This window comes from Aythya marila (genome assembly GCF_965140915.1).
Source record: "Aythya marila genome assembly, chromosome: Z".
Classification (NCBI taxonomy): Eukaryota; Metazoa; Chordata; class Aves; order Anseriformes; family Anatidae; genus Aythya; species Aythya marila.
In genome coordinates this window covers 10,972,421-10,990,920 of record NC_139080.1, presented here as the reverse complement: position 1 = coordinate 10,990,920, position 18,500 = coordinate 10,972,421, and the positions used below count along the sequence as shown (strand labels likewise).

General features: G+C 43.6%; 1 protein-coding gene across 7 annotated transcripts in view; it reads left to right on the top strand.

The window, feature by feature from the left end:
* PDZD2 (PDZ domain containing 2) overlaps positions 1-18,500 on the top strand; it is a 198,534-nt gene that overhangs the window by 148,402 nt on the left and 31,632 nt on the right. For all 7 annotated transcript variants that reach the window (XR_014319363.1, XM_082783409.1, XM_082783407.1 and 4 more), the window contains 7 exons: positions 9,563-9,674; positions 11,635-11,783; positions 12,302-12,421; positions 14,943-15,057; positions 16,773-16,846; positions 16,999-17,224; positions 18,050-18,167. Coding sequence is in view for 6 of the 7 variants with exons in the window: in XM_082783409.1 (XP_082639535.1) it covers positions 9,563-9,674; positions 11,635-11,783; positions 12,302-12,421; positions 14,943-15,057; positions 16,773-16,846; positions 16,999-17,224; positions 18,050-18,167 (914 nt within the window). In the remaining variant the exon portion in view is untranslated. The remainder of the gene's footprint in view (positions 1-9,562; positions 9,675-11,634; positions 11,784-12,301; positions 12,422-14,942; positions 15,058-16,772; positions 16,847-16,998; positions 17,225-18,049; positions 18,168-18,500) is intronic.

Genomic DNA, 18,500 nt, shown 5'->3' with positions numbered 1-18,500 from the left:
GTTGCTTTTTGAAGTCCAGGAGCCTGACTCCACTTCTGCAGAGTGAAGAGTGTGACTCCAGCGTGGAGTGTGACTCCACTTTGCCCTTGTTGCTGCTGTGTGAAAGGCTGAGAAGACAAGCCAAACTTCCAAACTGCCTGCGTGCAACCAGTTGTGGACATGCAAAGCTCAGGGGGAAGTTCCCTCTCATTTGTTTAGGGTTTAGTTACTGTGGGAGTTTTTGGTACAGTAACAGGTCTGTGTGTTTCTGACCAACACAATGTATGTCTAATTGTAGAGTCTAAGTGGAGAAGATACTACGAAACATTCAGGATGAACTGTTTGGGGAGTTCTTAGCGTTGCCTAAAGCGTTCTTTCAGTAGCTTTGCTGTAAGAATAATTCATTGCTGTATATTCAGAACAATAACTTACACTCCTGATGGGCTTGCTGTTAGTGTGTCAGCACCCAACCATCTAAGATGACCTAGGCACAACACTTTGGCACAGATGGATAAATATTACCTCTGCGATGTGTGAGTATTACCACGGGGAGCCCTGCAGAGCCCACCTGAGGAGGGAGGGAGACCATGGTGCAGCTCCCACATGCCTGGTGAGGTTTCTAATGTTGTGTTTGAATTCAAAGGGATGTTGCTGGCCAGAAAAAATAATCACTTGGATTTACACATTCAAACCTTCATCCTTGTAAATATTCAGAACTCAACTGGACTAGGCACAGAGTGTCTTGATGTAAGTGATCTTTGCTTTGAGAAGGCAACAGAACCAGGGCCCCCAGAGGTCCCTTCCAACCCAATTTATTCTGTGATTCCATGAAAATTAAGTGGGGAAAATGTCTCTTCTATAGGTGGTGGATGTTCAATATTCTCCCTGTGAGTAAGTTCTCTAAGGCCTTAAGTTCTGCTCCAGTTCAGCCAGGGAAATATAATCTGAGCTATTCAGCTTCCCCAGGACACAGCAGAAAAGTTTTGTGACACTTGAAAACCATAATCTAGGAGAAATAGCACTTTTAAGGCTTACTCAAAAGTGTGTTTGTTGTGTTTCATTAATAAAAAATTCATAATACAATTTAATTGGAGCTCTGTTTTAACAGAATTTGGTTATGTAAAGCCCTGTTTAACATGAAACATCCCTTAAAGTTTTAACTTTAATAAAACTTGTGCCGCAGGCAGAAAAGGGATTACATTAATATCCTTAAAGTACATTTCTTTCAGAGCTAGTTTGGCCAAAATGTTTCTTAACTTCAGATACAAAATACTGGGCCACAGAATCATGTTGTGTTAAATTGTCCTAAGTCACTTCGGGGATTTTAAACTCTCACCCTAAATCCATATTTTACCTCGTGCAATTGACACTGCTATTTTAAAATGTCATTATTTATGTCCAAGTGAAATAGGATGATAGGGTAATATTTACCTCTGACAATTTTTTTTAATTCTAATTCATTTTTCCTAGCATTTCTGTTGCTTGAAATTGAATCTATTTGTCACTGTATTGCTGCATGGCAGAGCAACCTGGGAAATGAGCTCTGAACAGAAAGCAGATCTGCCAAGAATTTGCAAAGTGTCTGATGAATCTGGGGCGTTTCAGGTCCCTTGACAGAGGCACATACCATTCTCCACTGCTTCAAAAGCTTTTAGCCTTTGTTTCCGGTGGTGCTGTGTTGTTCAATATGGGATGATCTGACTATTTTCCTTTTGAAGCGTTCTACTTCAGCGAACAGCTCCATATTAATGGGCTGGATGAGAAATTCCAAAAAGTTATTAAACACAAGACGAGGGCGTCCGCCTCGGGAGGTTTGGATCTTCAGTTGCTGGAGGCAGGGAGGGAAGGCTGGGGACTGCTCCTCTGGGCTTTTCATAATCTGGGGCTCTTCCCTGGGCAACTGCTGCCTGTGGTGCTGGGGTTCTTCATGCCAGCTGAGGGCACATTGCATGCATAGATGGCCATGACCCACCAAGATTTTGGTGCTCCCACAAGTGACAGAAACAGGATGTCTCCGGTTAATGGTCTCTCACAGAAGCTGGGTTTCCTTACCCCTTGACAAAGCCCACTTATGTTTTTTTGTTGTTGTTGTTGCAAGGCATGCAGCAACAACCTGCTCTGTGAATATGCAGAAATGCATTTGTTTACCACCACCCCCCTCCCTGTTTTTATGTATTATCTGAGCCATAGGACTGGTTAGTTATTTTCTGTTGTGAGCCTTTCTGCCTTACCAGGGAATCCGTATGTAATTACCTCTAGCCATGCAAGCATAATAAGGAAGAGGATAACAATGCCATAAGTTTAAAAACACTCTTGAGGTCAAAAGTTCTTCTGGAAACACTGGGAGAGAATTTCAGAGAAAGCATTAACATTGAAAAGGAACAGGAAGCATAACTCAACAATTAAATGTGTGCAGAGCGTGGGGAGGGACCCTCATTACTAAGAGGACTCGAGCGTTCATTCCCATTAGGGCACCGCAGTCTCGAAAGAGGCTGCTGAGACATGACTCACCCCTCGAACAGGGCTGCATGGCTGGAGAAGCGAGAAACAGCTCTCGCCATCAGAAACCCCCTTTTGCACTGAAATGTTTTGACTGGGGTGGGTGAAGATGAAGAAGAGCCTGGTGTGAGGCTCTGTTGTGGCCAGCCTTGTCCTGGGGAAGGGCTCAGTAACTCCTTGTGGTGAGGGCTGGAAAAATTTGCAGTGCCTGTTTTGTGCCAAAAATGTGGCACGTTTTGAAGAGGAATGAGTGGGAGTGGGGTACAGCCTTGTCCAGCATGTCCAGGGGTCTGCGCCCATGCGGTGCCCTTCAGAACAGCTGAACAGATGCTCTGGGTCCTGCGGTGGCTCCAGAGAGATGGTAAAATGCAAGCTTTTAGAGTAAATGTAGACGGAAATTTGGGCAGGAGAAAATGACAAAACGTTTTGAGACCAACTCTTTGTTTGCCTAATGTGGTTGTTCCTCTTGTGTGTAAGCAGTTGTTTTGCTTCCAGAAGCCATATCACATTAAAATAAGCAAATGCAATTCATCTTATTGCCACAGGGACGTGCAGCAGCTATGATGGGCTGATGGTGGTGGCACAGGCAAGGGCTTTGTGAAGATGTGGGCATGAGTCGTGTGAACACAGGGAGGAAGAAGAGTGGTAGAAGGCCCACGGGGGCAGTGTCATTGAATTACTGTTCCATACAGGTTCTGAAATTCATCCACAATGGAGATGTTAATGTGAGTACGTTCTTCAGGGACTTCCTTGGTTCCAGCCCTCCTGGGCTTCTTTTTTAGCCTTCGTGTTAAAGGCAAGCACAGAGAAAGCTGTATTACCGAGAGGCCAGTACTCTGAAGGGTCCCCTGTAGACTTGATACAGGCTGTTTCATACAAAATATGAAATACCTACTGATGCTTGGGCTGGTGGAAGATAACCTTCTTGACTTGACCATAAATATCAGTGTAGACAATACCCGGAGTTGTAGTTTTTGCTCCTCCATGTGACATGTTTGAAAGCCAAGTCAGCAGCATAATAGAAACTCAAGTTTATCTACCGTACAGGTTCTACTTGCTCTTTGTTTTTGTGAATGAGGGTTTTTCCCATAAAGCAACAGATACAGTGCAGCCTGCCTCTCCTTTGGCTGTTTGGATAACTGCCCAGTTTTGAAGGAGATGAACTGCCTTTAACAAGCTAAAAATAACCCCTCATGGCACTGGGACAAGAGAGATGCTGTCACAGCCACGCAGTTCACATACATTAACAGAAAGACGATAAAGGCTCTAGGATTTGAGAGTTAGTGTGAATGTCGTGTCATTGCATCAGCAGTCTGTTTATCTGAAAATTATTGAGCACGTACATGGTCCAGTCTTGGCTGGGTTCTGTTAAAATGTATTCTAGGTGTGCTGTGCCTGAATAAATGCAGCCTGTGTAACATACGAGGCTTCAGATCCTTGATTCAGGTATGAAAGATGCCTAATGCTTATGTATTCCGTATCCTCTCATGTACTTAGGATGATATAAACTGTGGTTTTAGAGCTGAAATCCAAAGCTCTCCACCAGCTGTGTCATGGGAATGCTCTATGCAGCTGCGGCTTGACTTTGGTATTAGGGAGGTCTTGCTTCATTCTCAGGAGAGTTATTTATTTTGAGGATTGTTTATTGCTTGCTTTGTCCCTCACTGTGAGTAAAAAGGTTGTCATTAAAAAAAAAAAAAAAAAAGCAGCCGCTTGTTGTTTGCCATGATGTATAGTCTCTGGATTTGTGCTAAGCCACGAGCTGAGCATTTATTAAAGAAAATAACAGAGGAGCGGGAGTGGTGTTCACACAGCTTGAGTTCCATGTTTGTCTCCTCTATTTACCAGGACCAATCTTCTGGGACCTCTGTGCAGCAATTGGAGACATCTCGTGGGCAAGGAATATACTGCATGCAAATATGTCATCCTTTTTGATGTTGGGGGGGAAAAAAGGGATAAAGCATTAAAAAGAAAACAGCAGTGATCCATTTGTGCACCATCTCAGAAATGTATGAATTTGATTTCCTTCAGCTTAGAAGATGTTTATAGTGAAAATCATAATATATTGCAGCAGAACAAAAAGGATTAGGAACGATTTAGCTGGGAGCATCTTACTATTTTTAAGGCATGTGTTCCCTGTGATATCTATTTCTTGGGGAACTTAGCTGCATTAGCCATTTCCTGAATTTCTTTCTATCTAAAAGGATGTTTTGTCTCTTCAGAACTTAAGTGCTAATTTTAACAGCTATTTGGAAGCCTGAAAATGGAGTCTCCTTTACTTAACAGAATCCCTGGCCATAAATACAACACTGCACCAGGGAGTCTTTGGAGCCAGTGTGGTTGGCATCCATTTATATTGAGAACCCGTAGCCTGCCAGCATCCTCTGGGCCATGATCAGCATGTTGGTCTCCTGGTATCAAACTTGTTGAAGTAGGTTTTGGGGTGTCTCAAACAAAATAAATTGAGCACTCTGGGAGATGAAAGCAGCTCAGCTCTCCCATAGTGTGCACCTTCTATTTGCTGAGGGCGTGTGGGCAGGTATTGCTGCTGGCTCTGTGTCGGCGAGTGCCAGCTTGTGTTTCACGTGCAGGCTTGTGTGTGACATCTTCATAGACTTGGTAAAGAGCGATAAAAATAACCATTGGAGTTTTGTACTTACTGAAGCTGACAGTAATGCCCTTTCTAGCAACTCCTGCATTACAGCAAAGGCTTTGGCTGGCTTTTGAATGCAGGGATTTGTGAGAGTGATAGACCAGGCATTCTTAGAGACCACTTTAAAGGCTTTTGTTCTGTTTATTTAGCATTTCCACCTATTCAGAAAATAGGGCAGCTCCAGTTCTTGAATCTTTATCAGACTTCCTGATCTCCTTGCAGCACATGAAGTGGGAGGTTTCCAACTCTTGCTTTATAATTAGGTAGTGGAGTCCTCGGTTCCCATCCCCTTGCCCCAGGCAGGAGGAAGCCCCGGCTGTGCCCGCTGTACCCACACAGGTCCTTCCCAGAAGCGCTGCTGGGGATGGCAGCTGCTGCTTTGCTGCACTAGTGGAGCAAAACGTAGCCTGAGGACGGGGCTGTGGGGTCTCGCTGGTGGAGCCTGCCTCGACAAATACGCAGGGTGAGAAAGCAGGGCACCATATTTTCCTGAGATGCAAAGCTGTAAATAGCGGTGATATGGAGGTGATGTTCCTCTTCTTGTCCACCATCCCTGGATGTGTTGGATCTCTGTGTTTATGAAAGAATGGACCACTCTAGCTTGCTCCAGAAGCAATTAAATCTGTGTTTAGTTTGTCCTGGTGAGCCTCTTTTCTGAGGCAAGCATGCTGCTTCCTCTGCCATTGGGCACCTGCCAAGTTGCTGAGTTTTGGGAGGCTGCCCTGGGTGCTGCAGCCCTCAACACGGTTTGTCCCGGTCCTTCCAGCAGATGGGAAGCTTTGTGCATACCATGGAATCAGAGCAGTAAGCAACGGGAAACTCGGTGCTGACCGAGATGAGAAAATCTGTGTCCTCTGCATTGTTCGCGGTGCTAATTCCAGTAAATTATAGTGCTGCACTTTGTAATTTATCTGAGAGATGGATTCAATTAAATTGAAAAAGAGCTAATTTAAAAGTGAAGATATTTTTCTTTCCATGTAAGGTGAAGGGGCCTGTGGAGCTCTCTGCCCACCAGACGACACATTTAAGGCTTAAAGCACGCTGTGCCCCACAAAGTGGTGAATAATTGCACAAATAACTGGAACAACTAGAATTATAACACATCTTCAAAGAAAATCTCACAAACTTTTAGAAAGGTTAAAGCCCTTGGGGCATCTGCTAGTCTCAAGGGACTTTCTGCAGGGGCCAGGTGAAGGTTTGCAGGGGGCATTCTGCAGCTTTCTGTGCGGGTGGCGGTTGCTTTTGGATGGAGGCAGTCCCAACTCCACTGCTTTCATCCTGCTGGCTGCACTGGGGACAGGAGTGTTGGGGTGTTTTGTGATGAAATAAGTTTGGGGTTGTGCTGCTGAAGAAAAAGCTGTTTTGGCTGCGTCAGGACCAGATGGGGAGTTATGCCCTGCGGAGCTGCTGCGTGCAGTGGCACAGCCGCTCCTCTAACACGGCGCTGTTTTAAAGCAGTGGGCTAGAGTCGGTCTGACCATTTGCCAGTGAAGGTATGGCTGAATTTGGCATGCTGCATATGGCCAGGGTCTAATCCTTGCCGTTTCGCCTGCTAACAGTCGCATTGAACTCGTCTATCTTCAGCTCTGCCCTGGGGGTTGGATTGACTCGCCGGTGGGGAAGCTCGCAGCAGAGGAGCTCGGCAGCAGCAAAGCAGTTTGCTTATTAAATTGTATCATCCCGTGTGTCCTGCCTTGTTTTTGTAAATCAGTGATGATTGCCAAGCTGTTTGCGGTTAAACAATGCAGACTCTTATAATCCTGCTCCTCATCTTGCCTAATTAAGGGCCTGGTCGTGCTGGAGTTTTGCCCGAGCAAGGACTCTGGGGGTAGTTGTTCATCCTGGTTTAGTGCCAAGACTCTGTGTTCGTGATAGCACTGTTTCCTTTGAAATCAATTGAGATGTCACCATCGCTTGATCCCAGAGTTGCTTAATGAACTGGCAGAATGGGCTCTATTTTTAGATCTCCCTCAAATCTGTTCAAACAACCACGTGTGTTAAAGCTCCCCTTGTCCTCAGAGCCGAGATGGCAGTCGGGCAGGATTTATGGGTTTAGCTTAATAAGAGGCATGCAGAACTGAAATAGTAAGCTCCATTTCCTTGAAAGCAAGGAAAATTAAAATGGCATGGTCACAATCCTGGCGGCTGCTTTGAGACAGAAAAGCAGTATGTTCACGTGTGGCCAGGGGAATAAGGTGGAGCTGGGGTTTTCTTGTCAGAGTTACAACAGAGCCAAAGATTACAGGCACACAACTGCTGAGAGTTCTCGCAAGCTTTGTGGAATGGATTTCTGAATGTTTTCTGAGCAGGGTAAAACTCTTGGTGGTTTATTAGACAACTTCAACAACTTAGAGTATCTGCCTCATTGCGAATGCTAGAATGTCTTCTCCTAAATGTTTACGATCCATGTCAGAGAAGTATTTCTGCTAAAATAAGAAATAAACAGAGGCATAGGTAATTTAGATGTTTCAGACATATTGTAGTCTGAAGCCAAGTTGGATAAAACTCAATTTCAGAAAGCCACGGAGAATGTCTTGAGGCTTTCCCTGGCATTGGTGTCCACATGTGCGTGTCTGCCCGCAGACCCTACATGCAGCATGGGTGTTTGCAGGCACGAAGCCTCCAGGACTGCATGGGGTTGGGGTGTTTGAGGTGGCAGCAACTGTCTGCTGTCCTTCCTCTCGCCACACTAGATGGAAATGTGTGGAGTTGCAGAATGCAAAGAGCTAAAACAAAAGCAAAAAGCCCCAAACTAAGTAAAACCCTCTGTGGTAGGAAAGCAGAATGTACCAATGGGTCACTGCTGAGACCTGGCTCAGGACAGAAATGGGCTGCAGCAGTGATGAATTCAGAGACAAATTGTCGTGATGAATTCAGAGCAAATGCTTTCTTCCTTTTCTACACAGGAGGCATTCTCATTTTAAAGGGTATTTTCACTACTGTGGTAAATTGCAGCATAACTTCATGTGATTCACGAAGTCCTGGCTCACTTCTAAATGGTCCTGCTGTATTTTGGGTATGTTCTTAAGGGAATCGTATGGAGAGGTTCTGATACCTCAGCTGTGGTCTAGGCACTGATGGTTTGGGTCTGTTGGATTTTATTTACTTACTTATTTTTACATGTTTTATGGAATGAATTCCTCACCAGGATGGCCAAATTATAAGCACCAGTTATGTGAATGCAGTTATTTTCTTCAGATAAATCCTGTTATGTGGAGCTCATGAGTTGCAAAGCATTTGATACCAGAAGAAGACTATGAGGCTGTTGTTGCAATGCCTTGAAAAATCCAAAAGAACTGGCCGGGATGCACAAGCTAAGTGTAGCTGTTAATGTTGAAGGGGGAGGAATAAAAAGCCCAAGTCCAATAGCAGTTTCCACTTCAGCTTTATCTGCCAATTGTATCTTTTCCTGAAGTTGTTACCCTTTGAATGGTAATCACAAGGCCTAGACTCTGCAAAAGACAAGCTTTGTGGGTTTTTTGGTTTTGAGAGAAGAGGGATGGAGCCATGGGAGGGAGGGTCTGAGGAAAATCATGCCATTATTAAGCTTCAATAGTGGAAGTAGAAACTATTTCAACCGTATGAGTGTTTGGTGATTTGAGGGGATTTTTTTTTTTTTTTTAAACTGACGCAGTAGTTAATATAGCACATTGAGAATATAAAGTGACCGGTAAGTGGTTGTATTGGAAAACTTTCCATCCTTGCCATGAGCTGTCTAAAATTGCGCAGTGGGTAATGGGGTGAAAATGTGGAGGAATTGGTGTGTGCACAGGGTGTGTGCCAAGGATTGCTGTGCAGCAGCACCACTGGGAAAAACTTGATTACTGCAGCTCGATAAAGGAAGCCACTAGTGGAGAAAGGAGCCACTGGGGGCTGCATGATATGGGGACTGAGTAAATTTTAGCTGAACAATCCAAGGCTGCTGCGTGCTTGGCTGTGCAATCCTCATAACCTGTTAAATCAGCTTTTTATCCGTTACGTGTTGGCATTCAGCTGTGGTCACTAGCAATAAAACAACACTTTTTTAAACTGGCTGTCTCTGTAAGCATTTGGTGTCTCTGGAAGCTTGCTGAGCTGAATAAATTGCAATAAAAGCTACAATAAAATGTAAAAGTGCGTGGTGGAAGCACCCGAATGAGCTGGTGTGTGTGTGCTGGAGGTGCAGTGGAGGTATTGATGTGGTGCCCTGCAGTGGGTGCCTGGTCACACCAAGCTCTAGGCATATCCATCTGTAAAAATATCACATAATGTCCAAAGGCATTACTGAAAATCATTCATAGAAACATGTGCTGGCTTAATACAATGACATCTTTGTGAAAAATTAAGATGATGTGCAGTGGAATTTTCTGTACCTTAGTAACAATGAGAGGAATTCCGTCAGCTTTACTGGTTCACAACTATATCGGATTTTTTTAATTTTTAATTTTTTAGGTGATGGAAACTGAGAAGTCTCAAGACCCAACTTCTGTGGAAGTGTCCAAAGGAAACAACCAGAGTCCGACTCTGGGAAGTGGCATACTGAAATACAGAAGTCGATCCCAAGGTAAATCTGGATTGATAAAAGATAGCAGTAGTAAAGTTTTTCTGATGAGTATTTCTTTTAGCTCTCTAAAAGTGAGGTAGGTTTTCTTTTCTTTGGACATTGCATAGGTTTAATGGCTTAATTTGGAAGGAAAATTCCAGCTGTAAGACATTTGCATTCAGCCTCCTGAGCTGAATTGACAGAAAGATGAAGCAAAATTTTGGAAACTTCTTTTTGTGTATTTTTCTTTGTTCTCTCTCTCTCTGTTTTTTGTTTTTTTTTTCTTTTTTTTTTTTTTCTTAATCATTTGTGTTCCCTATTTCAATATGCTTTAACTTAATGGGCTGTAATGAGAGAGGTCTTTCAACCTGCCATCACTAACATACCTGTTATAGCAAATACTCTCACCCTTGTCTACTGTGCTGTGCCCAAGTCTTAGCAGTAACCTGTGACCAGAGCTCAACAAAATTCTCATCCCTAATGCACTCTGAGAGTCCCTCCCTCAAATGTTCACCTCCATTTCCATTTACTCAGGTATTTTTAGCATCTTCCACGCAGCTGCCCTGCCTGCAGTCCCTGTGGCTGTGTGCTGGTAGTTCACTGGACCCAGCCAGGAGCATCCTCTTTCCTGGTTCCCATCCTGGGATGCAGTGTGAGAAGGGAAGCTGTGTTCAGAGATAGGGAAAAAAAAACATGGAAATACAACTTCTAAAAGAGAGGGGGAGGTTATGGGAAAGGGTTAGTTTTTGGTACCTGGAGGACTGGGAGTGCAAGAAGTACCAAGATGCTGGGACATGCCAAGGTAGCCTTCCTGGATGTGTGCAGCAACAGCATCTTGCAAAACTATGGAAAGGGAGCTTTAAAACCAGCGGTGATTTCACACCCCAAAGCAGGGAGTGGGTTTAAATGGCACTCTGAGAGGCGGGTGCAAATCCTGCCTATGTATACAGTGGCAAAATTCGTTTTTTGCTGGGTGAAAACAAGCAGCTGTCCCTGGCTCTGTGCTTGCTCCCTCCCTAGTGCTGGTGCTTGCACAGCATCCTAGCCAGGAGGAGGTGACAGAGAACAGATATGGGGCTTATCTGGGCAAATGTGCAATGGATCTCCCTCAGCACATGGCTTGTGAGTCCTGCATCCAATGTAAGGACAGGGTAGTGAAGCAGAGCTTACCCTTTCTGTGGCAGCTCCAGCTTGCATTGGTTAAAAGTAATCTCAAAACTTAGGCAAAATCCAGCATGTGTGAATTTTGCCTGTCTTGGGATTCATCTGTAAAATAGGGGTTAATTGTGCTTTCCTGCATGGTGGGGGAATTCCAGGGATAAAAGTGCAGGAAATGCTGGGACCAGATCCTGTGGGGACCTCAGAGAAAATGAGAATTGGAGGAGCCCTGGTGCAGGGAGCAGGGCACTCTGCTGCTGACTGCAGGGTATCCTGCAGGACAAGTCATTGTGTTTCTAATGTGAACTCTGCACTCTTCTCCTCTTGAAGATAACTAGGATCTCAGACAGAAGGAAGGGAAACAGCATTTATTTGGCACATTATTCCTTTCTTCCTTTCCAGAAAAATTTCCCTCAAAGTGACATGACACCTCCAGAAATGAATACGGCCACAGTGTCAGGTCTTTTAATTTTAAATAAATGAAGCTTGAGAGCTTACTGCACTGGCAATGCTATTGGGTGGAAACAGCTGAATTTCTTTTCTGTCCCTGAGCTACTGGCTCAATTATCTGCTTTTCCTTACTACCATGAGTGACAGTGCTGAGGAGTTCAGCATCACTGAAATATCATGCAAAAGCTGTGACAGCAGAAAAGTTTTCAGTTGTAGATGATCAAACCTAGCTTGTAAGCACTCTGTTGGGTACAGTGAAGCAATGTTTTAAGGCATTGTTAGTCTGGGGTTTGCAGGAGGTGATTATTATGTGCTGCCAAGAGGATGAAGCAGCTCTGAGATGTCTGAGATGCCTTTCTGTGGTTTTCCCTAGGTGCCGGATCCCGCTTAGAGTCCGTGGGGGAAGACGATGAGCTGATGGTGGAAAATGGTGAATCGAGCTATGAGATAGCAGTGAAATACTCCCGGGGCGGCAGAAAGCACTCTCTGCCACAGCAGCTGGAGTCAGCAGGAGCTAGGCAGGTGGGTGCAAACCTGGGTATGAGCACTGCATATCCCTCGGACAGCACCATGCCAAACTGGGATGCGTTGGCCACCTATGGAGAATGTCTTTCCTCTGAGGATGGTGAAGAGGGGTACTTCATGCTGTGTTCAAGCCCTAAAGCTGATACTATGAGCACTAGAGATCTGAGCACTTAAAAACCCTTCTCTTTATTTTAATGACTTGATGTTATAGGCATTTTTTAGTTTGTTTTTAGCAGATAAGTACTTCAGTATATCATGAAGCTCTCCTCAATCTTTTTAAGTTGTGACTGGTATATTACAAAATGATGCTACTCTGTGAAATGTGGGAAAATTACGGCAAGGTTCAATCTGACTGTAACGAGCAAGGATTTCATCCCTTGAGTGCTCATCTGAATATATCTGTTAAGATCCACCCCACTGTCTCCTCCCCGACACAATTTTCCCAGTATGTCATCCCAGTGCCTGTGCCAAGCAATCAGAGCAACTGACTTCCCTTGTTTGCTGCTGTTTACTAGGACTACCACATCGTGAAGAAATCCACTCGTTCCTTCAGTGCCGCCCAGGTGGAATCTCCATGGAGACTGACCCAGCCGTCCATCATCTCTAACATCGTCCTGATGAAAGGGCAAGGCAAGGTGAGCATTTCTACGTGTCTGATTTCTCACGTGTAGCAAGAGATGGCATTTCAAAGGCATCTCCAACCCCCAGGACTTCCAGCATCTGGGTGAGACTGGTTTTTGCTCTCAAAGGTAGCACAAGAACAATAAACAAATCCCATTTTCAAATGTAAATGCCATAGTTACACCTGCGAAATGTAGGGCAAACAATGTTCCTGTCACACACTTGACATGGGGTGGCTTTCATTCTGATTTGGTGCGTCTGGTCATTACTGAGATATCAAATATTAATAATGGATCTATAAATATGTATGTGTATGCAAAGTTGGGGCAGCTACAGAAGAGTACCTGTTTGCATGCATATTTATGGACAAATGTATTTTATTTCTGTGGAGCCTGGATACATTTAAAAAATCACTGTAAATTAAGCGTTAAACCCAAAGATAGGTTCCTGGTTGATTGTTTATCTGAGAGCACTTCATTCTCTGGGTCACAGAGTCCTCTTTTCACTCCCCAGTAATGTGTTAGCACACTTCCTAGATACCAGCTGAATGCTAAAGGAATAAAAAGGTATTAAACTCAGTGTGTATTGTTTTCCCAAACCTAGCCCATACTAGTATTGGAGCTCTCACTTAAATATGCTAAAAATATGCATGTTTTTTTTTCTGAAATACTGTTTATATTCATCAGATGGATGTGTTTTGGACTAAAAAGCCTTGTTTTGACTTTCAAGCTCAAGTACAAAACAAATTCCGTGTTGTGCTTCAAGTTTAACAAGGAATTGGAAACAGTGACTTCTCTGGCTAGACTGACTTACAGTTGTTGTAAGTCTCCCTGTTTCAGGAGCTTCAGATCTTTAAAGAGATTTTCCCAAGCATGTATTTGTGGTTTTTTTTTGCCTCTTTCTTTTTTGACCCCGTTTTTTTTTGTTGTTGTTGTTTTTTTTTTTTTTTTTTTTTTTTTTTTTTTTTTTTTTATATATAAAGAAGAATTAGCTTATCTCTCTCTGTGTGATAAGCCACCCTCACCTGCCTTTCTGCAGCTAACTCCAAGGTGTTACAAAGCGGTCAGGAACAAGCAAACTGTAGTCATTGTGAACCACCTCAAATAGTTACTGTTTCAGGTGGTTTGCACCCACCTTTAGAGCAATTGTTTGTGTTAGAATAAGCAGCGCATATGATTTGTATAGTAGCATTTGCTTTTTATCTTTGTGTGGATGTGGTGCTTAAGAAGTATTTCCATAGAGTCATTGTGTTGGTGGCGTGGAGCCAAGTGCATGACCTTGATTTTTCATTTGTAGGTAGATCTGTATGGGTTTTTCTTCTGCTGGGGAGTTAAAGCACTTCAGGTTGGTGGACACCCCTGCACCTTGCAGATGTATTGCTCCCAATCAACCCCATGCAGACATGGGGAGGGCTGCTGCATCCATGCAGGGAGTGCTGGGTGCCTTGTGCTTCCTGCAGGTTGCTTTGCAGTTGGCAGTTGCACAGTAAACCTTCACTTTAATTATTTTTTGTTTCAAGGTGGAGATACGATGCTTCCTTTTGGGAAATCAGTAGCATCTTATCAGATTACTAGAAGCTCGTAACAATAGTAGTGTACTTTATATTCATGGAGTAAAATGATAGAGCTGTGTGCTGTATGGGGTTGCAAGCACGATGTTAGTGCCTGCTCCAACAGCATCCCTCAGCTGGACAGCACTGCCCGTGGCACTGCCCTGGCTTCAGATCACTGAACAACAAGGTTCACACTTACCCTGTCCACCTGGTAGGTGACGTTTCTCTTTAGTGTGTAACCACTACAGCGGTGACAAGAGCAGAAATATGGGGGGATGGATCAAGGAAGTGCTTTGGCTGGGAAATAGCTCAGCAGAAGGGGGAGAGGTTTTTCTGCTGTGCTCATCCATTCTCCAATGAGCTTCACAAGCCAGTCCTGCAGCCAGCCAGGGCAGCACGGGGGCAAGAGCTAACAGATGGAGCCCTGGGGAATGTATTGATCTAGATTTATTTAAATACACTGTGGTACATGTCTCCAGAATAATTAAAAATGTACATGTGCGTGACAGCCCCCCCATGCCAGCCCCCTTTGAGCTACATTCCTGACATTACAGCACTGACCTCATGTCATGCTCTTAAGCTTTTTTTTCCTGAAGAAAAGCAGGATCTGTGACAGTGAAGAAAACTTCAGTTAATCTTGGATATAGATCTCAGGGGTGGGAATCTACTGTCTGTCAATTTAAGAGCAATGTGTTACAGTTTTTAAAGTTGGAACAGGATAACGTAAAGCTTTTGATCCAGTGCTTAAAAAAGATCTTGAAATAGCATTATTTTTTTTTTCTTTTTTGCTACTTTCTTGGGCTGAGAAGCATAGAATGAATGTAAATCAGGAGATGCCAGCAGAGAGTAAAACTGCAATGTGATTCATCAGAATCTGTTAGGTCTTCATCTCTTCTTTGTCTGTACTTTACTGGCAGCCTTTCTCAGACAGGTGATGATAGAGTAAAGTGCCAGCTGTGCAACTTCTCCTTCATTTTCTTCAGGGTCTTGGATTCAGCATTGTGGGAGGTCAGGATTCTGCCCGTGGACGCATGGGGATTTTTGTGAAGACTATATTCCCAAATGGAGCAGCGGCTGCTGATGGAAGGCTTAAAGAAGGTACAGCAGAGACAACCCGACTGTATATAAAGGACCAGAATGGGATACTCTTTCAGTCCAGCAGAAAAATTTAAGTATAGCTTTATTTAGGCACCTGGCCATCAGCAAGAGGCCATGGAGGTTGTAACACACCCTGTTTGTCCATCCTGGGGAAGATCTATCACAAGAGTTAACTTGATTATATTGTGTTTTGAGGAGGGAAAGCTATAGAATGAAGTTGCTTTTTCCTTCAGTGAACCTTATTTGCCCAAGCCTTAACCTCTAATTCCTCAGATACAAAGGGTCATCGATAGCAATGAAGTGTATGTATCCAGCCAACATTTGGCTTAAAAGTGCTGGTCCGAGAAGGGGTGGTGTGCCTGGGAATCTTTTTTGGGCCCCGGTGTTTTATGAGACTCTTGGTATGATTTTGATGTGAATCAACAAGTAAGAGTCATCACCAGAAAAAGAAAAGAGGAAAGACAAGATTGGCAGTAGGATCATGCAGCTCATTAGAGAAGCAGATATCTCCTGGTTTTGTTACTACTTTTCCAGTCTCAATCTATGAGCTGGATGTGTAACCTGTTCTGGGCATGTTTGGACCCTAATCTGAGTCCTGCTGTGCCAGACAGACCCTTAGGCAGTTAAAAGTACAAAGTGACCACAAGTTTAGAGTGTTGGTCTATAATCCTCTGTTAAGGGATGGGTAATTTCTCTTCCACAGAAAGCTGTTCCTGTGTTACTTCTATCCTTCTCATATCATCACTTCCATCTTTACATCTCATCACACTTGTATTTGAGGCTGCTTTTGGTGCCAGCTCTCCAGCTCACTGCCAGAGGGAAGCTTGTGCCCCTGCAGAATGGGTTGTGCACTCACCATGGGAAGCCAATAAGTAGCAGCTGTCCAATAAACCCAGTGATCCTTCTCAGAATATTCTGAGCTCACAAACTACTTTTAAATTTATTTTTATTTTATATTTTACTGGGGCTAAAAAAAAAAAAAGAGAGAGAGAAGGGGTAGACATGGCTGATGACATCACCTCATCTAATTTTGCACAGATGGAAGTAAAATTGCAGAAAGTGGATCTGGTTCCTGCTCACTTTGCCCTCCTTTTACTGAAATGAAAGAGGTTCAACACAGCTGGGTATAAGTAGTAAGATCCAAAACTGGAAGCTTGTAATAAGCAGGTAGAAATATCATGGGAAATGTTCATTGGGGTGAGAAGGGCATTTGCTATTGCAGTGTGTAAGCTACTTGCTTCTCCCTCCACAGGTGCTTGGTAAGAGGAACACATTTGCTTTCTGCACATGTATGCAAGGCTATTTTTTTCTGAACAGGCTGTGGAGTAACGTGCTGTAGTCTTTCACTTAGGTTCTCATTTCTTTTATTGATGCTCACAAAAGAAGGGGAATTTTATAGTCTTGTTGGACTTAATGTTACGAGCATCTATTTTCAGACTTCAGTAAAAATCTATGACGATTTCAGTTTGTTAGTATGAGAATGCCAAGTTAAAGGTTTCTACTGAAGAGCAGTCTTTACAAATTTATCATTATTAAATTCTAAAGGCATTAAGACAAATGAAAATAAACTGAGAGTACTAGAAAGCTTTTTACTGAGCAGCTAATTGTAATCCACATAGTAGCAGGTTGCCTTATGTATAAGCAGGTTTTTTTTACATTTCTATAGTCTATGTATTGCTGACATATTTTTTTTTTTTTTTGTATCTTATTACCAGGGGATGAAATCCTAGAAGTTAATGGAGAATCTCTACAAGGGCTGACCCATCAAGAGGCCATTCAGAGGTTTAAGGTAGCATGCATGTAGTGTGTGAGAGGTTCATGCTTCTCTTCATTCAATGACCTTTAGCAACTTCTTTTGCTTGCCACAATTAATATATATAGGTTTACTGGCAGATGTTGGCTTTTCATGTCACCTTACTGGCTTCTCTGGTGTCTGTCTAGCAACTCAAGAAAGGTGTGGTGACCCTGACCGTGCGCACACGCCTGCGCAGCCCAAGCCTCACACCCTGTGCGACTCCCACCTTGCTGAGCCGCTCCAGCTCCCCCAGCTCCAGTGCCAGTGGTGGCACACCGGTCCCTGGCCCCGATGAGACAGATGGTTCTTCCTCTAGCCGCAAAGGCCCCGGCCCAAAGGACAGGATTGTCATGGATGTGACACTCAATAAAGGTGAGGATCTGTTGGAATGAACTGGGAGAATGAATCAAGTGGCTGGGAGATACCAGGCAAAATGTGAATTAGCCTCAGCAGCCCAAATGACTGTGCCCTTGTTGTGAAGAGCAGCCCTGAATAAGACAAATCCCTGCAGAGTGCTCAGAATTGCTCAGATGAGCTGCTTGAACTTCTGCATGAGGATTGGTCTCATTATCAATAATTGCACTGGTCTTGTTATCAATAATTGCACAAGGGACACTTAGTGCATATACTCTTTGTGGTGGGACAAGCATGCCTGCTTTAAAGACTTGGAGATGTTTTTAAAGGTTGGATTAAAAATTTGGAGAGTCACTGAATCAGAGATAACTTCTCACCTTTCTTCATGAGTCTTTGCTGAGAGATGGATGCCATGCAGGTATTTAATAAAAGAGAGCAGTGCCATTAGCGGTGTTTTCTGTGCTGCCATTTTTTTTTTTAATAATTCTAAGTGAGAACTTTGTTGGATTGCTTCTCCCAGTCCTTTGTGCCTCAGACCAGATCAGACCTTGTGCAACATTTCCAGTCCGAGGTGGTTCCCAAAGCACACTGAAAATTTGCCAGGAGCAGAGTTAGTCCTTTCAAAAGTGGATCTCAGAAAGCAGGCAAGATCAGATATTTTCAGTCCTGATTTCCACTCTTGGTCTCGGCTTCCTGGCTGGCTGTACCTAAGGCCAACCCTGAAACAATACATGAGTCTTGGTCTCCAGATGGGATGTGGGAACACAAACACTTGTGTGTCCTGCGTGAGTACAATGTGTGGGGAATAACAACACTTCTCTTTGTACTTCTTGTTTCTCACAGAGCCAGGGGTTGGACTTGGCATTGGTGCCTGTTGTCTCACTCTGGAAAACAGTTCTCCGGGGATATACATTCACAGCCTGGCCCCAGGATCAGTCGCTAAAATGGATGGCAGATTAAGGTTAGTTAAAGCAAAAATGTGTTGGAGTGGTTTTACATTGATTGAGAATTCCTTTTTACCTGTTGGTTGTTGTAGCATGGAGGAGATTTATACTAAAGCATTCACCAAAAAGAAAACATTTAAAGACTCCCCAAAGTTGTATTTAATACTCAAAAAATGTTATTCTATGTGCTGGAAGCAACATGGTCATTAATTTTTTTTTTAATTTTTATTATTATTTTTTTAATTCTCTATATAGACGACCAAGCCTAATAGCACCCTTTGAGAAAGGGGAGCAGCAAAAAGAGCAGCCTTATGTCTTTTTATCAGAGTAGCTGCCAGAGACCCTAGATT